The 16,849-nt window shown below is 46.2% G+C and overlaps 2 protein-coding genes across 2 annotated transcripts; one reads left to right on the top strand and one right to left on the bottom strand.

Annotated features, from left to right (window-relative positions):
* Window positions 1–974: 974 nt before the first annotated feature.
* On the bottom strand, window positions 975–6,160 carry LOC117863056 (putative disease resistance RPP13-like protein 1). Its single transcript, XM_034746634.1, has 2 exons — window positions 5,748–6,160; window positions 975–4,301 (listed from the first exon to the last, which is right to left on the bottom strand). Exons 1-2 carry the CDS (start codon window positions 6,042–6,044, stop codon window positions 1,074–1,076), a joined length of 3,525 nt encoding a protein of 1,174 aa, XP_034602525.1. The 5' UTR covers window positions 6,045–6,160; the 3' UTR covers window positions 975–1,073.
* A 9,365-nt stretch (window positions 6,161–15,525) lies between these two features.
* Window positions 15,526–16,340, top strand: LOC117863685 (ribosome-inactivating protein). Its single transcript, XM_034747494.2, has one exon. It carries the CDS (start codon window positions 15,526–15,528, stop codon window positions 16,300–16,302), a length of 777 nt encoding a protein of 258 aa, XP_034603385.1. The 3' UTR covers window positions 16,303–16,340.
* Window positions 16,341–16,849: the final 509 nt, after the last annotated feature.

The following is a 16,849-nucleotide window of genomic DNA, read 5'->3' as shown; positions in this document are numbered from 1 at the left end:
CTGGCACCGGGGAGGCCCCTTTGGTAGCCCCGCCTCAGATGAAGAAGCTCATCAACCCAATCTTTTGGAATGGCGTTAGGGGTGGTAAAGGGCTAAATGGCCTACGACCGTGCAAGTTAACCTGCACCACATGCTTCTACCTTTTATTAAATAATGTTACGTGCTGTACTCTATAATCTTAATATTGCATTTTTAGTCTTTTTCATAAACTATGTATATATGTTCTAATTGTGCCTAGAGCTTAGAAAATCTCCATAGATATATTGATCATCCGTGTAACTTCCAGTGCATCACTGTTGTCAAATCCATTTGCGTACTTGAGATGGTAATATGAATTCTCCTTTGAAGATTACTCCCCCTTACCAAAATATAAAGACGTTTTAGTTTTGGCATAAATAAAACTTGTCTAACTTTGACTAATTTTATAGAGCCTACAATATCAAATAAATGCACGAAGATATGTATCTCATACCAAGCAGTGGTTGACATCTTCAAATATGACATTTAGGACAAGCTAGTTAGTTCTTTTTTAACTACTTAGATTGTCCTAAATGTTATATATTTAAGAACCGAGGGAGTATTTAACAATGTGTTTCACGGCAGTTTTCATAAATTAAGGACTGTACATGTTCACCGGACGACCAAAGGTCTCGCTGAATTGATGATAAGTAAAATTATTTTGTAAATGAAAGCAATTTTACCTTAGCATAAAGCAATTTTACATTGTGCAGTGTTTTGTGCACCACCTTTATCGGTGACCTTTTTCTATAACACCAGTGCTTTGTGCACCACTTTTAAGTTCTCAGCTCTCTGTATATGCATGTGGCAACTACTATTTGTTAGTGCAGAGCACACACATTATTTTTCTTTCACATCTTTCTTTTGGGTTCTCTTTCTAATCACCTCGATGGATCAAGAGTGGTATTATACACCTCTTCAGGTACAATACTGCAATTTCATTTTTCGGCACAACATATTTTTCACACTATTTTACTTATCATCAATTCGCAATACATTGTGTGCATCAATGATAAGTACAACTGTCTCAGCATTTACAAAAATACTAACCCAAGTCAATTTTGAGTGTCAACAAATCGTTTCAATGGGACGTGAGCAATCATGTTCCAATTTGTATCTCCAGGCTTTTGACAGCTCTTCATGAATGACGGATCGCAATCAGTGATTTCAAATGACCGCAGAGATGTGGGCAGAGTTGGAAGTGATCGGATACTTCGGCAGTTATCCAAATGCAAATGCTCGAGAGATGTCAGGTTTGCCAAATTCTCCGGCAAGCGATTCCAATTGCAGCTACTAAATTCGAGGGATGTTAGTGAATGAAACTGATCCAGGATTGTTTCTTCCCCCAGTTCCTCTGATTCGTCAATTCTAAGAATCCATAGGGTAGAACAACCTTCTCCTGACAGCAGCTGTGGCACAAGGGGTATGCTATCAGTGGCAATCCCATGGAGGATGCGCACTTTGTCAGCTTCTTCAAGGGTCACCAGATTGGGGCATTTCGTAATCCCAAGGTGCTGCAGTCTACTGAGACGATTTAGACCTTGCAAATGCTTAAACTGGAGGCATTCATCGATGGAGAGATCAGAAAGCATAGCTAGAGACTCCATCACCTCAGAAGGGATTCCTGTGAAAAAGGGAAGACCCCTTAAGTTCAAGCTAAATAAGGATGTAGAGGCTCTCAAGGAGTTCTGAAGGACAGTGTCTGTGATGCCACAATATGAGATAACAACCCTATCCACTGATGCAGGAACCATAAACCTGGTGTAGTCTTCCTCTGTTATATGGCCCCGGAGAAGGCGAGGAAGCAAAGTACCACATCTGCCGAAAATGTCAGACAAAATTGTGGCGAACCTATCAGGTTGTTCATCAGCAAACTTGTCTATTTCCGTGGCAATATTTAAGGATGGCTCAATTTGAGATGCTCGCTGAATAAAGAGTGATCTTATCGTGTCCACATCTTCCAAACATGTAAGAACCAGGGCCTTACACCGTTGAATGTCCAAGCTCTTAAGACTATCTGGAAGTTTCGGTAACTTTTTTAGCATAGGGAGACCAATGAGTTTAAGATGGCCAAGATGAATGAAAAGCTCGCCTATTTCAGGAAGTGCTTCCAGATTGTCACAACGACATAGTTCGAGATATTGCAGGCTGCTAACTAGACCGTTCTGATTTTCTGAAAGCCAAGTTGGGCACTTCAATCCACTGTAGCCCCATATTCGCAGCTCTGTGAGCTGTGAGGGTGGGCAGAGGCCCTCAAGTATCTCCACTTGAAGGTCTGGAGACAAACTATGCTGTCCCAGACTAGACCCTGACCATTCAAGTGACAATGCTGTGAGATACTTCTTGTCAGTTAGCTTGGCTTCTAGGGCTTCCTCTTTGCTTTCTACACAGTCAAGGCCACAGATTCTCAGCCTCCCGCTAAGGTGATTTATGCCCCTGAGCTGCTGCAGCTCATATCCTTTCTCCTTTCTCACTTTGAAGTCACTAAGTTCTCGAAGTGATTTCAGCTCCCCGAGGCCAGAAAAGCCTGAAACATAAGAGTTGTCAAACGAAAAGCCAGAGTATCTAATGCTCCGCAAGCTAAGTAGGTGGCTCATGTTTTTCACATTAGAGAATTCTAAAACACCTGAACCACGGAGCTCTAGGATCTGCAGGTGATAAAGCGAGCCCAAATGTTTCGGCAAAAGCACCTTGGTTGATAGGGAATTATGAATTCTGAGAAAGCGTAGTTGTTTTAACTCACAAATACAGGTCGGAATAGCTGCCATATATCCTTCAACTACTACTTGCACCACACGCAACTTCTTTAAATTTTTCAGCATGCCCTCAAGTTCTTCTATTGTTATCCCCTGTCCACCAATATTAGTAATGAATATCAGTGTGCGCAGTTTTCCCAATTTGCAAATCTGCTCTGTAACCTTAACTTGATCTTTAGAGCAGACATAGAGATGGCGAATGTCAGGGTGGAATTCTTTCATCTCACCACCTTCAACTCGAAAGCAATCATTTCCAGCAACCATCACTACCAATTCGTGCAGCAAATCGTGCATATTAAACCACTCATCCTTACTGCCATAAACATATTTTCTTGTTTCCAGAAACGAGCATGACACCAGTTCATCGAAGTATTTCAGAGCTACTTCTTCCATTTGCTGAACGGAGTTGGTGTTCTTTATGAAGCCTTCTGCTATCCATAAGTCAACTAACTCGTCACGTTTAAACATGTATCCTTGGGGAAACATACTACAGTATGCAAAGCATCGCCTAACCTGCTCGTCAAGGTGCTGGTAGCTCCACCATAGAGCTCCCATGGTATCAGGCAACACATCCTGATCTCCAACTCTTCTCCAAAACGTAGATTCCAAATTTTGGCGGAGTCGTGCTCCTACTACTCTTGCTGCTAATGGTGACCCCTTCAGTTTCTTCATAATCTGTTTTCCAATCATTTGAAATGTATCTAATTCTTTGGCATCAAGGGTTGCACCATTGAGCGCATAATGCATAAAAAGTTTGAAGAAATCCATCTCATTCAAGTCAGGTATTTTTATAAGGCTCTGAGCACCTATATGTACAGCTGCCTTTTTGAATCGAGTTGTAACAAGGACCATGCTCCCTTTCTTCCCAACCCTCAGAGGAGAAAGTAGCTGATCTAATTTCAACTGAACACACACATCGTTCACAAGCCAGATATCATCCAGCACTAAAAAGAACGTTTTGCCTCTTAATTCATCCTCAAGCTTGTTTTGTAGGGTGTCAAGATTATTGAACGGTTGGAATGTTTCCCCCAAAGCAGCCTCGAGCATTTTCTGGTGAATATTATCCACGCTGAAACTTTGAGAAACATGAATCCACATGATAGGATAGAAGTAGTTACCATTCCGCTCGTAATTACAGACATATTGTGCTAGGGTTGTTTTCCCAGACCCCGCGATACCGTAGATGCCAATCACAGAATAACACATGCTGTCACTAGAACTTGGTTCAAAATCATGTGCCGTGTCATGGAGCAACCTATGTATCTCATCTCGTTCCCCATCTCTTCCAAATATGATGTGTGTAGCAGGCCTTGATGTAGTGACAAGTCCATTCACATTGTTGGCGGGATTTGATGTGTCATTGCCATGGCTACCATTGCTACTGATGCTTGCCAGAGGTGTCAAAAACTGAGATCCTTGTTCAATTAGTGTTTCCAACTTCTTTAGAACTTTCTTCAACTTGACTTTTCCTGAGATGGCATTTTTCGCACGATCCAGCACTGACTTAGCTCCCGATTGACTATTGACCTGCATAACAATAGCTGTAGTACTGAAAAACATGAATATGGTTTACTAAATAAAATTACTAGAATTTCCCATGCAATCACAAATGACGTTTTTTATTGCGCGGATGAACCCATGCCCCCATGAGTGCACCATCTATCATGCGCCTAATCTAGGTACAAATCACCTTCTATTGCTTCAGGATTTAGAGTCGTATATATCTTTACGCCTCCACAACCGTACTACAAGGTGGTTCAACATGGATGGCTAATTTATAGTCTATTAAGTGTATTAAATAGTAGGCTAAATTAAGGTTCAGTGGAAGCCTTCTTCATATCCTAATAGCACCTCTACAGCCCGCTATTTCTGCTGCAATGATCGAAGCGGGAGCTCTGTGGAGCCGCTATATAGCACTGCTATAGCCTGCCATTTAATTTAAACACCGAGTCTATTCAAAGTATAGTTGTTTTTAATATATAGACTGTTAAGACTATTTCCAATAAAACATGTATTTCTCATGCAGCTGTAGTTTTGCATCAATATATACAATCAATTACTTGTTGGACCATTCATCAGAAATACTAATCAGCTCAATTTAGATAGGTTACTATTGTGGGCAATTAATGGTAGAACTGACCCACACAGATACATGGTTATCTAAACACATTTCCAGGCATGGGTCAACCAAAAATCATAAAATATTCAGCCAACGTTTACCACTGCAGTTAGGTCAACGTTTACTGGTGAAGTTACCTGTGAGGGTTAGCTTCTACCACAGATCCTAGCTTAGAAGGATGCAGGGCCGCAACGGGACCAATAGTGGCGTGGACATGGGCTGAAGAGGCAACCGGCAATGCGATGGGTACATCAATAGTCACCGAATTACAGTGGAGCACCGGTTAGGAAGGTGGTCATGGTGACATCAATCAAGTTCACACTGTGGCAGATTACATGGATATAGTGGAAGAAACACCTATGAGATGGAGAGAGGCAAGCACGTTGGTAGGGCGAACTGCCCATATTTCCTCCATTAGCATTGTCTCTTGAGTTGAACCAGTCGGCAGTGGATGTAAATAGAAATACTAGGGTAGCATGTTGAAGGATATAATAGAATTGCCTATATTTATTATTAACAAGCTTTTGGGTTAAAAAGCTTTTGAGTTAAACAAATTAGATAACTCGCTTAAGCAGCGCTGAAGAAGATGGCTAGCTAAGATGATTTATACGAAGAAGAAAGAAGGAACTCTATCCGATTTTCAACCGAGGGCTGAAAACGGTTCTTGTATACGGCTATTTTCAGGTGATTGACCTATAGAGGGTCGTCCTTCAAATAAAAAAAGTAGCCAATTTAGATTTTCTTGAACATTAGACCCTTAGTTAAGTGCATCGATATGCCTACGAATACTTTGCCTTTCTTCTAATAATAAAGGTTTCACAGAAAAGAAAACGAGATCGTGTTCGGAAACTAACCTGGTTCTGGAGGCGGTGATAATCGGCGGCGTCCAGGATGTCTTCGGCGTCGTAGAAGGCGTCCCTGAGCCTGTTGGCCCACAGCTTGACGTGGGCCCTCTGGTCTGGCGGGATCCTCTCCGCCTGCTCCCGCATCAGCGCCAGCCGAGGCAGCAGACGGGCCTCCAGGTCGCGCAGCTTCTCGGATTCGTCGAAGCCGAGGAGGGCGAAGCCATCGTTGAGGAGCCGCGTGGTGACCGGCGACGCGATCCATCCCAGGGCGGACATCGCCCACCCAACCGCTGCAATCTCTGCCATGGCCTTGATCGATCGAGCTTAGCTTCTGGACCGTGAGAGATGCAAATGGAAAGGGGGATCACGACGAAGGGAGAGGACAGCCTGGCTGCTTCTTTCCTCTCGCTAGTCAAGCCATGTCCTTGATAATTTTTTAATGGGTTGGTGAACTCATACTTTGGGCTTATTAAGCTTGTTTATTAATTCGTTTAGCATACTCCCACCCTAAGCGAGGACAATAATATAATGCTGATGACCAGCCCTTCATGGAGTTGGTGAGCAAGAAAAAGAACAATGTACATGCATCCTACGGAAATGTTGACCCAGACTTGTTAACTATGGAAAAGAATAATGTTGACCCAGCCCTTCATGATCAGGTTGGAGGGAGGGCGGTAGACATTGACTAAGTGCAGTTTCTCCGTGACGAAAGTGTAACAGGAAGAAGGTGGCCACCAAGCAGGATGATCCTAACTTGTGAAGTTTCTGAGAAAATAGCAGAGGTGAGGGATTAGTTGCTGCACAAGGCTTAATGCAAAGTTGAAGCAAGAGCATGGAAGAAGTTTGAAGCTTAGGCACTGTTTGCTTGGGCTGTGGCTTTTGAAAAAGCTTATGTGAGATGTGGGCTGTAGAAAAGCAGCTGTGGGAAAAGCAGAAGGCCGTTTGGTTAGAGCAGCTGTGAAATTGTAGGCTGTGTAAGAAATACCTGTAATGCCTCTAAAGGCCTGAGAGTCTGTTTATTTGCAAATTGCTCGTAACAAAATAATGTGTTTATAAATTCGCATGTAAATGACTATTTTAAAAAGGGAAAAGACAAGCACATCAATATAAAGTTGAAGAATATTGCTCATCAGCGTGTAATAAAACTAAATTTATTGTTTAAAAAGTTTGAGTATCCTCCTCAAGTTGCATCGGTGTCCCTTAACAGGACCATTTACTACGGTGTTATGAAGAATTAACACTTGGGACTTGGTGAAGTGCATGGGTGCAAGTCAGCAAACTTGTAATGTAAGCCATTATTTTGGCACATCAGGTCTTAGCATAAGCAACTGAATTCCACTGGTGATTATATAGAAGATACTTGACTATTGAAATCTCGTGTTGGCAAAACATGCTCGTATGAGAAACAAGTGGCCAATTCAACCGCTATGCTGTTCACATGGTAATTTCAGAACCCAATCACAAACTACATCCATTACACCAGTGACTAACTAATGTGGTGAAGGTTTCTGAAAACAAACTACTGTGGTGAAGCATGTCCACTTGCGTTGATTGAACTAGTTCTTTGAACCTCAAATTTGATTAGGGAAGCTCTAGTTAGAGGTCTGACAAGAATTGAAATGTCTCACTCTAGCTCTGCGGAGCGGCTCCACATCCCTGGAAGCATACACACCCATCCCGTTCGGCCCTTCCAGGAACTCAATCCCGTACGCCCGCATCATCCGCGCGTATCCTATCCGGTAGAAATCAGGATCCGCGGGCTCCATCTGCGTAATGCCAATGCGCACATGAGCAATCCGAAATGGAGGAACAAGGAGCATCACAAAGACATGAGAAACTCATTTCCATCGGCCAGCAGTATCAGAGCTTCTGCAGCAGTTTAAAACACCAGGGAACAAGAAATTCCAGGGGTTGGGAAGCGATACGAGGACCTCGGGTGGGAAGGGTCGTCCTCTTGCGGCGGCTCGAGCAGCCTGAGTGGAGGCGTGTTGTCCTGCTCCTCGGCGACCTCCTCCGGAGGGGGGGGGGGGGGGGGGAGGCGCCAGCGGAGCCGCCTGGATGGCCCAGCCAGCCGGCGTGGAGTGGCTGCGCGAGGCGCCTGGCATCCACGGGAGCGAGGAGGGGCCGGTAGTGGCAAACCGGAGGAGGGAGAGGGGAGGGGAGGAGGTGGAGAGCGGAGGCCGTGGGGGTCACCATGGCAGCCGCAGGAGAGGTGGGAGGGTTGGAAGGGTCACCTTCATAACCAGTGATAGGTGGGTAATTTCTTTGCGGGAGGGTTGGAAGGGTCACCTCCATAACAGTGGTAGGTGGGTAATTTCTTTTCCCAAAAGCAGGTGAAAGCAGGGAGGAACCTGCTTTTAGATTTATACTAGGGTGAAAGCTGCTTTTGGGTAAAGCACATATGACTTTTTACCCCTTTGGTTGACTTTCGGCTTTTGCAAAAACAAAAGCAGGTTTGGAAGTCCAACCAAAGGGGGTCTTAGTCTTTCGAGCTTTCTATCTTAGGCTCTTTCTGTTTTATTTGTTCCTCGTTCTGATGTGTGGAGTCTAAGTAGTCTCGTATCTTCTAGCTTTTTGGTCGGATTGTTCCTTTATGGTCATTGACGTTCACATGTGAATGTTAAGATTGGATAATTTTCTTAATTAAAAAAAAGACTTGTTAACTATCTATTATTGTAACACCCAAAATTTTAGAGAATTCAAATTCATTAAAATTTGCTCAAATTAGGGTGTCATTTAAATTCTAGGCATTTAATTTCATTTTCTTTAATTTAATTAATTCATCATATGAGTTGATTGTGCATTTATGCTGGTGCATTTATTTTGATTGCTTGGGTTTGAACCAAAAATTTGAATTCCAAATTTAAATTACATTTCCAAAACCTTTTTCCTTTTCTTTTTCTTTTTTCTTTTCTTCTTCTTCTCCTGGGCCGCAATCTTCCTTTCCTCCCCTTTCTTTTCTTCTTGCGGCCCAGCATCACCCGCGCCATCTTTCTCTTGTGGCCCAGTTGCGCAGCAGCTCCTTCGGCCCGCTCCGCCTTCCTTTCCGCCGGCCCGCGAAGCCTCCGCTTCCCCGCTCGCCGGCCATCCTCTTCCCTCCCGCGCGGCCCACTGCCTCGCCCTTTCCTCCGCAGCCCGCGAAGCGCACGCCGGCCCACGAAAGCCGCTCCGGCCTGCCTACCGCCGCGGCCACCGATGGGTGGGGCCCGCCCGTCATCTCCCTCCTGGACTCCGTCCCGCAACCACCGCGCCGCCGGCTCCGTAACCGCCTCGCCCCCCTCCGAATCCGCCGGGCTTTTGAACCCGAGGTCGCCTCTATCTCCAAGCGCCGCCCCTATATAAACCGCCGCCCCTCCCAGTCTCCAACACCCGCGCCCGCAGCACCCGAAACCCTAGCCGCCGCGAGCTCCAGCGCTGCCGCCTCTTCCCCACCGTCGAGCGCCGCCTCCGGTGAGCCTCGATCGTCAAGGACCGCCAAAACGAGCTCGCCAAGTCCCCCTCTTTCTTCTGGTGAAATCCCCGCGCCAAACCGAGCCCCGGAGCGCCTTTTCGGTCAGCTCCGGCGACCTCGCCGCCGCTCGCCGTCGCTCGCCGCCGCCGGCTGCTCTTTTCGCGCCGCCGTCGCAAGTCGTTGTCGACCGTGGCCGTCAGATCTCGATCCGACGGCCAATAGCGAGTCAAACAGACCGCATAACGGTCAACCGCGCCGCGCTGTGCCGCTTTTGCTCTTAAGCCCCCGCCTTTTCTGCAAATCAACCCGCGGTCCAGATCGCGTTGAAAATAATTCCAGATCTGCCCTCGCACTTTTCGGTTTAACCCTTGAACTTTTCAAAAATCAACCCGCCGTCCGGATTTGAGTTTTTGCACATTAGACCTTCGGTTTATACGCGTAATTACGTATAAGCCCTCGGTTTTCGCGGTTTGGCCCTAAAAATTTTGTTTTTCTCACAGAAAAATCCCTGGATCTTGTTTTAAACGTATCTTTTGTATCTTAACTCCGTTTTTCGCGTTCTTTATATCCACGTGTTTGTTTTAAAGCGTAGATCAACTTTTCAAGCTTGTTTTCTCTGTTTAATTGTGATTGCTGTACTGTTTCTTACTTTTTTCCCATGTTTGCTTGTATGTGCCCGTGTGACGCGTGTAGACGTCCCGCAGTTCGAGGGAGTTGAAGACCAAGCCTTCGAGGAGTACGAACAGCAGGAGCAAGACCAAGAAGGCAAGTCGTGTCCTTGATCACTACCTTTTCATCCTATACACCTTTACTTTCTCGTACTCAACATTTATGCTATGCACATGTTAAGATTAAATTGATGGGTCCCAATTAAGGTTCGCGTAGATTGATTTACCTTTGCCTTGACCAACCGGTTTACTTTATGTTGGGTAGTTCATGCTTAGTGCTTACTTGGTATGGTGGTTTAACTAAACACAATGTTTAATCTTGCTTTACTTCCGTTATACCTTTCATTAATACAAGATCATGTATGATTAATCGGAACATGGAGCGACCACCCAGGAAAATAGTGCTACCAGAAGACTAAATGGCTCTGGTCTTGGCTGAATAATTAGAAACTCTAGATTGGGGTTACCACATTGCTAGCGGATCTCTGTAAAGGCCTCGTAGCGTCCCTATGCAATCACACCTCGGAAGCGTGGTATGGTGCCTTGCAAACACCGCATGGTTGGGTCCAAAGTTCTATTGAATTTTTACGCAACTTGTGGGTAAAGATGTGCCACCTCTGCAGAGTGTAAAACTGATCGATCAGCCGTGCTCACGGTTAAGAGCGGCATGGACCCTCACATGATAATATTATCGGAAGATGGATTTAATTTGTTGTCATTTCATGCATATGTTGTTTACTTTATTTATGATCATGTTTAATTTCGGGTGGTATGAACTTATACTTAGTTAATTGCTAATAAAACTTGACCAACTTAAATAAAAGCGAATGCTAATTATGCCTTAGCCATACCTTGATTTGCCTTACACAACACTATTCCCCACGACTTGTTGAGTACCAACCATAAGTGTACTCACCCTTGCAAAACCGCTGTTCAGACCAAGCTAATTGGGAGGAGGAGTATCTACACGACTTTGAGGAGTTCTAGGCGTACGTTTCTTCAGTCAGCTGCCTGTGGTGTCGTCGTCGTCTTTGGAGTTCCGCTGCGTAATAAATTAGGCTTATGTTTTATTGAGACTTTCGGTCATGTAATAATGTTTAATACTCTTTCTATTCGCTTTAGCACTATCTTTGTTATTCACTATTGTCGTACATGTGTGTAACTTGATCCTAGCGCACATGTATTTAATGCACTCGATTTTGTCCTTAAAATCGGGTGTGACAATTATTGCTGGCATTGGAAGCTTATATTACTCCGTTATGGTCTGCCTCTGCAGTACTCATAACATTTGATTCTAGCTGAGAGCAACCTATAGGTCGAGTTGTGCAGCTGACCTGGGCCCTCAAAACGAAGGGGCCCCTCCCAATACAAGTGTAAGGTAGTAGTAGTATAGCAGCAGGCAGTGTATGTGTATTTATTTGGGCGAGGCCCAAAGAACGAGCGCTGCTAAGCAGTCCAGAAGCCACGTGAGTCCCCATGCTGAACCAACAAAGCGCATTCGCCGATTCGCTTGCCCTCTGGCCGAGCTGCGCACGCGTGACTCTCAGTTGGCAACTCCTCTGCTCCTTGCGGCGTGAGGCCCTAATCTGATCTCACGCACAGCGACACCTCCGTTTTCTCCGACACTGATGAACTTGCCGAGTTTATGATATTATTTTTAACGGAAACGCTGTAACACAGACGTCCGGACGGTAAAAAATATCGGACGAACGACGGATCCGAAACTCCTTTTCAATACAATTAATTGCAAGTTCACGTCCATTCATTCTTATCTTCTTCCTCAGCTTCATATCTTCTTCTCCCTCATCCTCTGGCCGTTCCCCATCGCGCCGCTGATTTCTTCCTCCTCCGGTTGTCCAGCGTGGGCCAGCAGCGAGAGCTTTGAGGTAGGGAATGCCTCCTCTCCGTGTGAATCTCGGGAGCCGGCCTTGTCTCTGGTGCCGGCCAGATCCTCGCCGCCGTGCTCGGGCGGCGAGCCCTTCGCTTTTGTCTCCGATGGGAAGCACACGGCGGGGCCTCACCTTTGCCTCCGCCTCCCCTGCCGCCGAGGGGGTGGCTCACCAGCCTCGTCTCCAGCGCCGGCCGGATCCTCGTCGCCGTGCTCGGGCCTGAGCCATTCGCTTCCGTCTCTAGCTCCATCGCCTCCAACGACGTGTTGGACGGGGGCTCGCCGTCGGCGTCGTGCTCCCCAGCCTCGTGCCGGCTCCTAGACCCTCGCAGCGAGGGGCACAATGGCGGCCGTGGCACCGGTACGCGCTCGGCTATGATCCGTGTCTGGGTGTCTGGTTCTGGAAGCTGGATTTTTCAATGTTGCAACATATGATTTTTGATGTTTCAGATATTGATTTGTCATGTTGCTCTGTTTTCTTAATGTAACCATATAAGAATTGAGATGCTACAAAAGAATGTTTGAGATGTTGCAAAGGACAAATTTTGATGTTGCAACGGGTGATTCAGCCGAGGGGTTAATTTTTTATTTTTTGTTTTGATGATGTACTTGTTGTTTTGAAGATGTTGCAGTTTTGATTTATGAATGTTGCGGTATAATATTTTGGTTGTTATATATCATGGGCTGAATTTTCATTTGGGAATGTTGCATGAAACATGCATTTGATGTTACAGTGGGATTTTTTTTTCCAGAAACGATGTTACCATTGAACGATTTTTCATATATTTTTTCAATGTTGCAACCTCATACTTTTGATGTTGCAGATGTTATTTTTGAATGTTGCGACGAAGCGTCCGACGGTAAAGTTCCCGTCGGACGTCTGACGCTAGCAATACTGTTTAAGAAAAGGAAGAAGTGCATCATGTCACGCGTTATCCAATCTGAAAGGGATAACTGAAATTCCTTTCGGACTTGTCTGCATGGCTTTTCTTGTAGAGGTAGCACACACGCGTATACATGGGTGCATGCTTGCATCACATGTTAATGTGTCCCGGCTTGACAAATGAATCTGCAGCCTCATACGCTGCAACTTTGGAGACAAATCATCGGCGACAATCCAAAACTCACGGCAGCTTACACGGTCGGCGTCTCCAACCAGAATACAGAACTCTGTTCCATCTCGAACACCACGCCTATGGACCTGAAACAGCCGTGAGACCTCAACCAGGATGCGGCGATAGATGCTGACGAATTAGCCTTGGTAACCAAGACATCAACACACCGAGACAGGCTCGCGCGGAGTAGATCGAATCGCCATAGCAGATTAGAGTTCCGATCTTGGATCACATGTTGATGAAGATAAAAATCAGGTGCTGCGTGGATGGGTGGGTGAGCGCGAGGAAGTCCTTCATACTCTCGGGGAAGACTACATCGGGGTGGGATGCCATCAAGGTCGCTAAGAGGATCTTGCAACCATCCCTACCTAGCATGCCAACTATCGGATTTAGTAGCACGACAGTCCACTAGGGGGTTACCCAAGTAGTTGATTTGTAGATGAGGACGATTGTGAAACCAAGAACTCAAAGGTGATTGCGAGAACACAAGGAACACAAGGGTTTTAGATAGGTTCGAGCCTCCGGAAAGTAATACCCTATGTCCTATATGCGTGAATATTATTGCTGGTATGAGATTTGATTGTTCGGATACCCTCGGGTGGTGCCCTTGGTCACCTTATATAGGCTAACAGCCAAGAGTTACAGGTCGGTTTGAATCTAATCTACTCGGTAGTTACATGAAAAGTAATCTAAGTCGGACTACAATACGCGTTCCGCGATATCCGAGTAGATTTGGGCTATCTTGTTGCCTTGACATGTCCTTGGCCTGCACGCCCTGGTCGAGCGGGCCCACTTGTCAGGTCCAGCTAGTATCCTGGTCGGTGGGGACCCATGGGGTACCCATATCCCTCAAATACATATTCAACTTATGAGACAATATCACATCATAAATATGAGAATAAAACCCTGCTCACAATCTTAAGCAAACAAGTTAGTCCTTTAATCATTTTATCATTCAATTCACCAAAACCCACTTAGGGGCCTAGATGCATTTTCAATTACAGGGTATTAGTCCCAGTAGGATTACAGGGGAATCCTAGTAGGAGTCTGTCTTTTTCCTTTCTTGCGGGTACTAGGGATTTATCCTCGACAGGCTTTGTCTAGTTTGGAGCAAATAAAAGCTCTCCCGATTCATACGGTGGTTTTCAAGGAGATGAGGGGCGAATCAGTCGGTGCGTTTGAAGGAACTGTCTCAAGAAGTGTCACCGAGACATACGGTGATAAGTCAGGAGGGGCACCGAATCAGTCGGTGACCCAGGCCCAGGCATCAGTGAGCGTTGGCTGCCCAATGGCTAGATGAGGTTGCGTGCACCAATTCATACGGTGACCACCCCTACGCACCATCGAATCAGTCAATTCTACACAGAAAGTTGCAATGGTTGGCAATGGCTAGTTTCTTTGGTTGGGGCTACTTATACCCCAATGCCCGGCCATTTGAGGTGATTAGAATTTGGAGAAGTTGAAGGCTTGTATTCCACATACACACAAGTGCTCTAACCACCAAAGTGCTAAAGAGAACACTAAGGCAATTGGCATAAGGCTTAAGTCCTTATTCGTGCTAGTTTAGGCCCATTAGTGCATTGCTTTAGTGATTAGTCTAGAGTTAGGTGTGGTTTGCAGACCTCCTTTGTATTGTGCTTGCGCACACCAAGAGTTGTAAATCCAGGACATATAAGTCTTGCAAGACCCTTCAACCGCATTTGTGGAGTGGCCGCCGGTGCTTGTGAGAGGGAGGAGAGGCCCTCGGCGTTTTGCCGAAGTTCTGCCAAGTGAAGAGCGGTAAGGAGCATCTGGGAGAGGCTAGGCGGAGACCCACTTACGTGTGGGGAAGGCCCATTGGCTATCCTACGGAGTTACTTGACCGGGGAGTTTATGCCCTTGCGCGGGCATTCCCTTTGAGAGGGGCTCCAACAATGAGAACTAGTGGAAAGCTTTGCTTTCCGATATTTCGGTAAAAATCATCGTGTCGCCATGCCGGGAGTTTGCCTTCTCTACCTCATTTACCTTCCGCATTTCTTACTGCACTTTACATTCCGCATTTACCTTTCCTAGAATTGTCATGTGTAGTTTATAGGATTGGAACCTAGAGTGCAAAACTCTTTTGCGGTAGAGATAGCAACACATAAAAAAGCTCGTCTAGATAGAAATTGGAATAGGTTTTTATATGTGCTTGGAGCCTTAGTTTTTTAGAACACTCAATTCACCCCCTCTTAGGGTGTCACGGTCCAACAATTTTGTCATATATTCCTAGTAGATTAATAATACTCCTACTAAATTAGGGAATTCGGACAGTTAATTATTAAAGCTTGGCTTTTATTGACTACCTTATGAATTTTTAAATATTGGTGACAAAAGTTTTTATATTTCAGGCAAACTCTGAATTTGAAAATAATTATACCTTGATAAATAAGGAGAATATAATAGCAACCATTTCCATGGTGAGAGGTGATACATGAAACTAATTAATTTCTTATGATATTTGTCAAATTTCAACTAATTTCCCATCACAGAGTGAACCCTGTGTGTTTAAGGAAATTACCAACGTACCCAAGTCTCCTTATATAAACATGGGTACGTTTGTCATATTGCAATTCACAAGACTAGCCAGCAATGCCTCTTCACATTCCACATCAATTCATCATCGTGACGAAGAAGAAGGAGAAGAATGGAGGCGCCAACACCAGTGTTCACGGATTCATTCATCGTGCAGACTGACAACTACGGCGACTTCATCCGCATAGTCCGGCAGAACGTGATCAAGTATTGCAGCGACCGTCGTCCCAAGGTCGTGCAGCCCGTGCTGCCGCCAGAGCAGAGGGTCCCCAGGCTCTGGTTCCACGTCGTCCTCCGCACCAGGACGAGCTCCCTCACGCTCGCCGTGCGCGTCGACAGCCTCTACCTCGTCGGCTTCAAGACCCCGGGTCCGGCAGGGGTGTGGTGGGAGTTCAACAACGAGCACAACACCCACCTCATCCCAAACTCCAACTGGCTCGGCTTCGGCGGCCGGTACCAGGACCTGGTCGGCCAAAAGGGGCTGGAGACCGTCGCGCTGGGCCGCGCCAGGATGACCGCCGCCGTCGACGTCCTGGCGAAACATGACACCACCACGGCGCTGGAGGAGCATCAGCAGAGGCTGGGCGCTCATCAGGCCGACCCTTACGCGCTGCCCAAGAGCATGCTTGTGAAGCTGGTGATCATGGTGTGCGAGGGGGTGCGGTTCCACACCGTGTACGGCACCGTGGACAGGGAGTTCAACACCGCGGTGGCGAAGATAACGGAGATGGACGGGAAGCAGGTGAATAAGTGGGATAGGATCTCCAAGGCTGTCCTGACGTGGGCCGTCGACCCCGAGGCCAAGTTCCCGGAGCTGGAGAAGATAGGCGTCAAGGATAAAAACGACGCGGCCAGGATCGTTGCTCTCGTCAAGGATGAAACCAGCTAGAGCTAGTAGATCTAAGCGAGCGCCGATGGATTACGTGACTTTGCTGCTGCATCTGTGCTGTTATTGTATTAATTTACATACATGTTATTAGATGCATGCGTGTATGTGCTTGTGTAATGTATATAGTGTGTGTTTGGTTGTTCTTGCTATGCGAGGCAGGCTTAGAATCTAAGCTAAGCCAGCTCAAGGCTAGCTGGATAGGCCAGTTCATGAGGCTAGTATCTCACTACCGGAAACAGTAAATTCGTCGAGTGTAAAAACTTTGCCGAGTGCTTTCTTTCGGGCACTCGGCAAACAACATCTTTGCCGAGTGTATACAAGGGGGCACTCGGCAAACATATTACACTCGGCAAATAGGTTGTTTGCCGAGTGCCAGAAATACGACACTTGGCAAACCACTCCCAGACACTCAGCAAAGTTTCGACACTCGGTAAATAAGCGGCGCGTGCATCGCACGTGCACCGTCCGTCACCGAACTGGGCCGGCCGTTAGTCCTTTGCCGAGTGTTGGACGCCGACACTCGGCAAAAAGGACGTTCGCCGAGGGC

This window comes from Setaria viridis, chromosome 7, assembly GCF_005286985.2.
Source record: "Setaria viridis chromosome 7, Setaria_viridis_v4.0, whole genome shotgun sequence".
Taxonomy (NCBI): domain Eukaryota; kingdom Viridiplantae; phylum Streptophyta; class Magnoliopsida; order Poales; family Poaceae; genus Setaria; species Setaria viridis.
This window is presented reverse-complemented; position numbering and strand designations above follow the sequence as displayed.